This window comes from Haliotis rufescens, unplaced genomic scaffold (genome assembly GCF_023055435.1).
Source record: "Haliotis rufescens isolate VD_foot unplaced genomic scaffold, xgHalRufe1.0.p SCAF_11, whole genome shotgun sequence".
Taxonomy (NCBI): Eukaryota; Metazoa; Mollusca; class Gastropoda; order Lepetellida; family Haliotidae; genus Haliotis; species Haliotis rufescens.
In genome coordinates, this window is record NW_025963791.1 from 1855343 (window position 1) to 1864485 (window position 9143).

A 9143-nucleotide genomic window follows, 5' to 3' on the forward strand; every position below is an offset into this window, starting at 1 on the left:
GCATAATACATTTTCAAAAATATATACATATCGTAAACACTGTTTTCTGCGGAGCTAGAACGTTATAAAATGGAGGACTGGCCATCGACTGTGTGTGAAAACGTGCGGCCACGTCGGCATTCAACGTTGTAATACTGTCATGGTTATCAACAGTATCGATGAGTCTGCCAGTTGATGACTACGAAGAAGATATGATTTCTTCAGGTTACCCGTCCACTGTACACGAGTGGATGAAAGCTATTCGTAGGCCCACACCTTACAGGGTGGGCAATGCTCGATTGCACCTGAAAACACGAACTGTCATATACGCCGCGCTGTTTTCAACTGCTATTTTTGTGTTGTTTATAGTATTTATTCCCCGGCCTGCTCCTGTCACTCCGAAATGTGATGAATTTTATTCAGATAAATATTATTTTTCAAAATATCCATTGACAGCACCAACAAGGACAGAACATGGAGCGACATATTCCATTGGTCTGATCACAGATCTTGATACAGACTCCAAAAGTAAAGATAAGAAAGACACATGGTTCAGTTATTTCAGAACCGGCAACTTTACCATAAGTGACGATAACCGACATATCAATGTGAAACTGAACCAGCCTGTGGTGATCACTTCTACATTGTCTCAAGGCGGACGTGGCATGGAGTTGTCGGAATTAGTGACATTTAATCAGAAGTTGTATTCTGTTGATGATAGAACAGGAATCATCTACGATGTAACTGACAGACATGAAGTTGTGCCTTGGGTTGTACTTCCAGATGGAAATGGAAAACATAATAAAGGTGCTCTGAATTTTTTACTGCTGTAACTACACATTATTCAGGTCATTCAGGTCTGTTGCCTGTCATGGAGGCAGTTAAACTGGATCAAGTGGTCAGGCTTGGTTGATTACCTGTCATCATATCCTGATGACATGGGTTATTGCCCATGACATCATCCATTGGATTGTCTGTCCAAGACTTGATTATTTACAGGTCACCATGATACAAGAGGAATACTGCTCACCTTAACAAACAATTTTACCTAATTGTCTGTCCAGTTTCATTTGGCATGTTGTAGAAACTAGTTTATGGTGATGGTGTTATTGCGAAAGGCCCCGTACATCAAACAGCAAAAACAAACAATATATTTTCTACAGAAGAACTGTTTGATGATGAACCTAAATGGTTGTCTAACGTGAACATTTATGGTATATATGTGCCTTCCTTAAAGGGCCCTGCCGTGATATTGCTGGAATATTGCTAAAAGCGGCGTAAAACCATACACACACTCACTCCTTAAAAGGTGTTCAAGAGATCTGATTTCGATATTCCATAATCCTTATTTGCTTTCATTTATAGAATCCTTTCTTTACCCTTCTGGCATACAATATTGTTACTCTACTCTAAGACTCTAATCACGAAACTAAAACCTGACCACTGCAGTTGGCGGTACAGAGCTGTGTTCCTTAGATGTGCCAGGATCATGTCATCTTCACAAGGCAAGGGAGTTAACTGACTATAAAAGTCCAGTTTCCACCCTTCCCGAAAAAAGCTTGAATTTCGTGGCTCGTTTGTAGCACCACCAGTGGGTATTACGAGTTATGTCCCGTCTATGTCCCTCCTATTGACCAATCAGATTCCACCTTTTTGTGTCAAACAAAATGGCAGCACTCAGTCAAGACGATCTGATTAATAATCAAGATCTATGTTGTAATAAAACAGGTCTTAACTTGCTAAGCATGCTAAGTGCATCAGATCAGTTGTGCATCTTGCTTAAAAACATGAAAAGATTTGGAAAATATCTGTCAATGGCCATTTGACAGTACACGATGCTTATAACAAAAACATCCATCACTTCAGGTATGCCTTCTGCACATTAGGCTGACACACCACCATGATATAATTGAAAAACTGTTCAAACTCACTCTCGCCAAAAGTCTTAAGTCAAATATTTTCTTTCGTTCTGTTAAACTTTTTGACAGCCAATAGGTATGAGGAACATTTGATGAAATAGGTGAGAATAAAATGTTTTAGCCTGGTGAATTCCAAAGTATTTGCCAAAGAACTGTTTTGACTAACATTGCCTAATTATCAGAATGGCATGTTTTACAGGATTCAAGTGTGAATGGGCTACTGTAAAGAACAAGAGGCTGTATGTAGGTGGCCTGGGGAAGGAATGGACCACCACAACAGGGGAAGTCAAGAGCCTGGATCCTCAGTGGGTCAAGTCTGTTGGTGTTCTTGGAGACGTTCAGCATCACGACTGGCATGCAAATTACAATGCTCTTAGAGCCCAAACTGGAACTCTTTTACCAGGTACATATTGCAACAGCACTACACTTTCTTGTGCAATCAACATCTAGATGATACTAGAACAAGAATAGATCTTAAAAGTACAGTAAACGTTGTGTATGACAAACACGCTTATGACAAACTGACGGCTGTAGCCAACTTTTTTTTTGTCCTGGCCATAAGGTGTATATTTTATCATATAGAATTGATGGATATAACGAACAAGCTTACAACGAATACAACGTATATAGCGAACTCACTTTGTGGTCCAGTGTGTACTCTGTCAATGACAATGTTTATGGTTATTAAGAACTGTTTATCTCTGAGCTGTTCATGTGACACCAATCTGCCTACCACAACAGCGGCCATGCGCGACTGACAATAAAAAATTGAAAGCAGGTGATTCAGGGCTCCAGATAATTTTTCAGCATCAGGATTGCATATGTAATCAAGGATTATATCCTACCTAAATATTATCTTGGGGGAAGTATAGTATAGGATAGGATTAAACACATTGGTATGGGTTCAAATTCACTAGGGAGAATCATCCTGACACTAGAGAATTTCATCCCCGGGATAGAAATAGGGTAGGATAATATTCACTCTTACACATACTCCATATTATTTCAATGTTGGAGTACTGGCAAGAATAAAGAGTATACTTAGAGTTCTTTAATGTAATTTAATGGATTAGTCTTGTATTTCATTTTAGATATGCACTACAGCATTGTTCCTCGTGTAAACAGGTCATTAAACAATAAATAATACTTTTTTAGTTGAACATGTATGTCTATTGTCCTAATGCACAGCCCCTCTAGGGAGAAAAATCGAGTATTTTCAGCTAAGTCAGGTAAATGAACAGGCGATAACAAACTTGGTCAATACAAATTTGAGTGTGTATTTTTAACTAATTTCTCGTAAACTAAGCTGGAAACAGCAATCAGCTCTACACACGATTTCTCACAATCTACTAGTGATTTGGTTAAAAATTACCCAATAATATAACTTTAAAGAGTTTTGATGCAATGATCAGAAGAATTGTACATTGTACCTGAAACTATAAACATGATTAATTTAGATGTGTATCAGGTTATTCTAGTTGCAGCTTTACCATGTTTACAATAATTATTTATGGTAATAATAATAACCATAGGCTAGCACTTTAGAACAGCTGATCACTATTGCCGGATATTGTTTACATATGGAACAATATAACCAGTCACGCTCGTGCTTGCGAAAACTCTATGTTGGCATATAACAGTCAATCAACAACAAATATGACTTTTAAAGAGTCAAAGTATGGCATTTATGATATATACTGACCAACAAAAGTTCCTGTGACATTGAATAAGATTTAATGCAAAGTTATGTTTTTTACCAAATCTGAAACAATTTCGGTTTGCAACAGATAAAAGACTCTTGTAAGTATTCAAATGGTTTAATTTGCCATACTGACTTCAGAAAATGTGTGATTTCATAAAAAACATGAACATGCCAAAATGTCAATTTACAAATCAATAGCATGTGTGTCCACCTCTGGTTGTGATGCAAGCAACACATCTTCGTCTCATGGAATGGACCAGGCGTTGCACAAAGTCCTGTTGGATATCTGTCCATATCTGCTGGAACATGTTTCAAAGTTCCTGGAGTGTCTGTGGAAAACATGGTTGACGTCGAAGGCGCCGATCCATCTCATCCCACATGTGCTCGATTGGTGAGAGATCAGGGGAGCGAACTGGCCAGGGGATGACATTCACGTTGTTTTGTTGAAGAGAATCATGAACAAGTCGAGGAATATGAGCCCGGGCGTTGTCATGTTGAAAGGTAATGCCTGGGCCATGACGACGCAAAAACGGTAGAACAACAGGGCCGATGATCTTGTCGCAGTAGCGCTGTCCATTCAGATTTCCCTCTACCACTATCAAACGGGTCCTCTGTCTTGCTGCAATCCCATCCCATCCCATACCATACCTACCATAACGCTGCCGCCCTCGAACCGATCTTCTTCCATGACACAATGATTGACGTAACGTTCACCTTGACGTCGGTACACTCGAATCCGTCCATCGCTGTTGCTGAGGTGAAAACGAGACTCATCAGTGAATAGAACTTGTCCCCACTACATGGCCGTCCAGCGTAGTCGCTGTCTGCACCACTGACGACATACGGTTTGTGAAGATATTCGTCGAAGGCCACGGATGCTTCTTGCAGTCACTGTTGCTGGCTTGAATCAATTTCCTAGGTGTGTTGTTCGAATCCAGTTGTCTTTTTGATTTTTGGTTACGGATGGCCTGCCACTCCGAGGATGGTCTCTGACTGCATTCGTCTGTTGCCAACGTTGCCATAAACACCAAATGGTGTTTTGTGGATGTTAAATTGTCTTGCAACATCACATTGACACGTTTTTGGAACTTGATCCCATACATGTACTACAATATTGAAAACCAAACTTTACTTGTTTGAAAAATACACTAAAATATTGGTGACACAGGAACTTTTGTTGTTGAGTATATGTATCCATTCTCTGTCAATTAAAGTTTGTTCAAGGCATCAATAACAGTTATCTGACCATTGTTGCTGTGTATCACAGTGAGTTGTGCGATCTACCAATAACTCGATTTCGCCAAAATTAATGTGAACAATACTGAATGAAATTTTGAATAAATTACTAAGATAGGTTACAAACATAAGTCCAGATATACAATGCACCAGACAGTGTACTTACATGATTTATTTGTGTACTTCAGTACTGATGTGTTGACATGGTATTTCAGGTCATACATGCTCACTGTAATATCTTTGCGTTGGGGAAAAAAAGGGGGAAAAAACCATCAAAACTGTTACACACCTGTGTTTTTTGGAGAAAAGTGTGTTCACCTCAAGAAACTACGCTGCTTGAAATCAGAAAATCATTTTTGGGAAATACGTCCATGAATGAATGTCAGAGCATACATGTATGCTGTGATGCGTATCTGATGCATCTTCTAAATTATCCCCCACCGTATTATGGATATTTACATCCGTACATATGCCGATAAGACCTTTATCTGGAGCACTGTGATTAACTGGATTAAGTAATGACACCTTGTCCTCAAGTTTCACCTTCAATTAACATATATATTTTAAGTAAAATATGGCCAATTTCCTCGAAAAAGTGTATTTTACTTTTTATTAAAAAAACTAATTAAAATGGAGTTGTATTTGTACATTCCCACTACATCTTAGGAAGGAAATATGTTATACGACTGGATGTAAATTCCAGCATTGTCAGCAATGTTCAAACAAGCAGCAGGTTATCAAAACTATAAATTTCCCTACTTAAATTCTGTCTGAAAATCAACTTATTTCTGTTTGTTTTATTGTTTTCCATACTAACCTTGAAGCTACGTTGGAGAGGCAGATAAGACCACAACTGTGCAGGATTTTGCATCTGTCATGGGTTCATGCTGATTTGAGACCATGATGATTTGTTATTTTTCAAAATCATTGTAATCTATTATCCCCGATTATTGCAACAATTTTCTTGGCCTTCATTTTCTCAATCTTAGCCAAATGTATGCAACAAATAGATGAATGGATCTCTTGAAAGATGGAAAATGCTGTGTGATGTAAAATTGTAGGATTGCTTTGTTTACTTTTTTAAACGAGTAGGTTTCACAGCACAAGGTTTGTTTTCACACTTGATCTATTTTGGTTGATTTCAATTGGACAGTTCGTATTAGTGACTTTTATGATTATTGGACCATGAGAAATACAAGTTATTTGTCCTTGTGTAGGCCTTACCCTGTTGCAAGGGATGTGCAAAATCCCAGTTTCAGTCTGATTATGAATATGATCATTCCTCTGTAGCATCATATTCTTGGGTTTCACCAAACTGATAAATGTCAACAATCTTTCCGACTTCATGCCATCCTCCAGTGATAAGCAGACACTACTTGGTATGAATTGGTTTTAATATCGTAAAAGAATTTGAAAATATTTTATTTTAGAAAAATGGAATAACTGAAATACTATTCAAAGCACTTTCTCATGTTTGTTTCTTGTCACAGGTTACCTTATCCACGAATCTGGAGTTTGGAGTGAGATCCACAACCGATGGTTCTTCCTGCCCAGGAGAGCAAGCAAGGAAAAATATGATGAAGTGTCCGACGAGAGACGAGCCACTAATATGTTGATCTCTGCAGACGAGAACTTTCAAGAAATTAAAGTGACACGAATTGGAAAAGAGAATCCAACCCATGGATTTTCCTCATTCAAATTTGTACCTGGCACCGACGACTTGGTTGTTGTGGCTCTAAAGTCTGAAGAAGATGGTGGAAAAGTAGCATCATATATTTTAGTATTTAATATCTATGGTAAGATCTTACTACCGGAACAGATTATTGGTAATGTAAAATATGAAGGCATCGAGTTCATTTAATCCTATTGAAACATTCCACATATCGTTTTGTTGGCCAGCTGTGATAGAACATGTGTTATAGTGTACAGTCATTGTGTGTGGAAGGCCCTGAAGTAGGCGATTGGCTGGAACTTATGTGCAGACATTTTATGACTCATTTAGTTTTGAAACCATAATTCTTTCACACACTTGATTCATCTATGTTGTCATTGGCATATATATATGTATATAGAAGATGCAATGTTGATTGTGTTTTCAATGTTTGAAATGAATCAATGTCTTTGTGGCCTTCAGTAATTGTACTATGTACTTAATCATGCCATGATTGTACTGGTCAACAATGGTCAAGATGGCCAGGCCACCTCTCTTCACCAACATGGCTGTATACAGGAAACTGGGCACTGCTACCTCTCTGCACCAGCATAGACCACAGGCAGGAAAATGGCATGACAGGATTTCCTTGTGGTGGTCTCGATTGTTGAAAGCTGTCTGGAGCCATGTCACTGCATACACAGTGTTTGATCCAGCTTGGAGTGTCTTGTACAGCTGTGAGACCTAAGTAAAGGGGGTAACTCTCACTGGGTGATCGGAACACATACTTAATGGTAGCTATCATGAAAACGAAACATTCAAAATAAATGACAGTATGTTGCAATGAATTTCCTTTTCTGTATGCGATACCAGTGTATAACTATTGGTACATCTGGTATCTGGCAATCAAACCATTAAACCCAAGAAGCATTGAAAAATCATAAGTTTTGTTACTCCAAAGTCCACACCACATCTCCCGAGGTAAGGCTGTTAACTGACCTGGCTGTTATGAACCGGATATCTAGTTCGTTGCACAATTTTGATTGGACTATGCATAGACTCTTTAGTCCCGACAAAATGTAACTCCGGAATTCCAGCATAGTTCAGCAAGGGTGGAAACTGGACTTATACAGTCAGTTTACTCCCTTGCCTTGGAAGATGGTCCACACCAATGCTGATGATGCAGTCAGTTTAATATTAGGGCTTCACTCTGGTGTCTAAGCAGCTTGATGTTGTAGAGTCACATACTTCCTTGTACTGCTACCTCATATCTTACCCTCTGTCATATGTTAATACTTGAGGCTACTTTACCCATATGACTGGAGAGAAGGGGAGAAAAAGAGCATGATGGTGATAGCATTTTATTGGGATGAGGCAGCATGTGAAAAGTCTTCGAAGGCTGTCTTTTATTTGTCTGTCTGTATGTTTTAATTCAACTCTCCATGATTTATTTACTTAAAATGCATTAATGAAATATGTTATAGTATTTACTGCTTGATAGTACAGGGTCCAGTAAAGTGGATGAGGGATGCCCTGTGTTTACCTGACGGTACCGAGGGGGATGCGGCACATAATGGGGGTTGGTGGTGGGAGGTGGGTTTGATTGGCATGCTGACCAAGGTTCACTTCCTCTAGTTACATCGACAAAAATAACTGTTTTAAACATTGATAAAAACTGTTTTAAATATTGATATTAAGAAAATGTTTTACCTGTATGGGAATTCTTCCAATCACTGTGCAGTAGTCTTCTGTACGAGGGAATGGATGTCAAATGTTGTAACCTTCTGGAGAGTAATCAGGCTCCAACAGCATAAAACACTGGTCCTAGGAATTGTTTGAAAAATAGAATCCTTAATTGAAACAGTATTATCGTAAGAATTTTTAAACTTTTTGTGCATATTATTGTTTCCATTGTTTTGAGGACACTTGTACTAGTTTTGGACAAAGTCAAATTAATGAGATGTGATGAAGCAGAATATTGCTGCCCCTCCTTGACTGCTGACCATGGTTTAAGCTTTTCCCTGATTCACCATTGTATCGATGAATCATAAATTTAACCTAATGTATCGATTCCTGATTTAGTTCTGTTTATATTTTCAAAAAGTAGTACATGTATTGCTACAAAGTCTAGCATTTACAGCTTATCGCCACTAACCACAAAACAAACTTCAAAATCTGACTACATAATACCATAAGAGCAAGCCTACATGAAGCACACATGCAAGTTGAACACTAACTGGTTGATAGTGACAATCCCTTGATAGTCAGCCACAGGGAACATTTAGAATTTGACACCTGAATTAGGTAGTCCCATACATACCTTGTCATGACGTAAGTGTTGTGAAATGTATTGACACATAAGGTAGCATGTCATAACAACCTCTAAGATTAGTGAGACCAGGGAGACTATACAAAGTCTATGTACACTCCCTGGTAAGACTTTCAGAGCCACAAGTCATGATTATTTGACAATGTGAATCATCCATCGGGAATTTCTTGGAATAATGAATCTGATCGGCTTAGTTGTGTATATGTTCGAGGTATTTATTGTGTTTTACTTATTGTTTCTTTATCATGTCTTCATGAATGTGCATGTATTGGATGAAATCCTGTCGATTACTTTGCACACTGTGTGAATGGAATGTTTTTCATAATA

At 38.4% G+C, this 9143-nt stretch overlaps 1 protein-coding gene across 1 annotated transcript; it reads left to right on the top strand.

The window, feature by feature from the left end:
* The first annotated feature begins 60 nt into the window (after positions 1–60).
* On the top strand, positions 61–9143 carry LOC124144565 (soluble calcium-activated nucleotidase 1-like). The gene is made up of 3 exons (XM_046514037.2): positions 61–786; positions 2098–2301; positions 6327–9143. Exons 1-3 carry the CDS (start codon positions 159–161, stop codon positions 6695–6697), a joined length of 1203 nt encoding a protein of 400 aa, XP_046369993.1. The 5' UTR covers positions 61–158; the 3' UTR covers positions 6698–9143.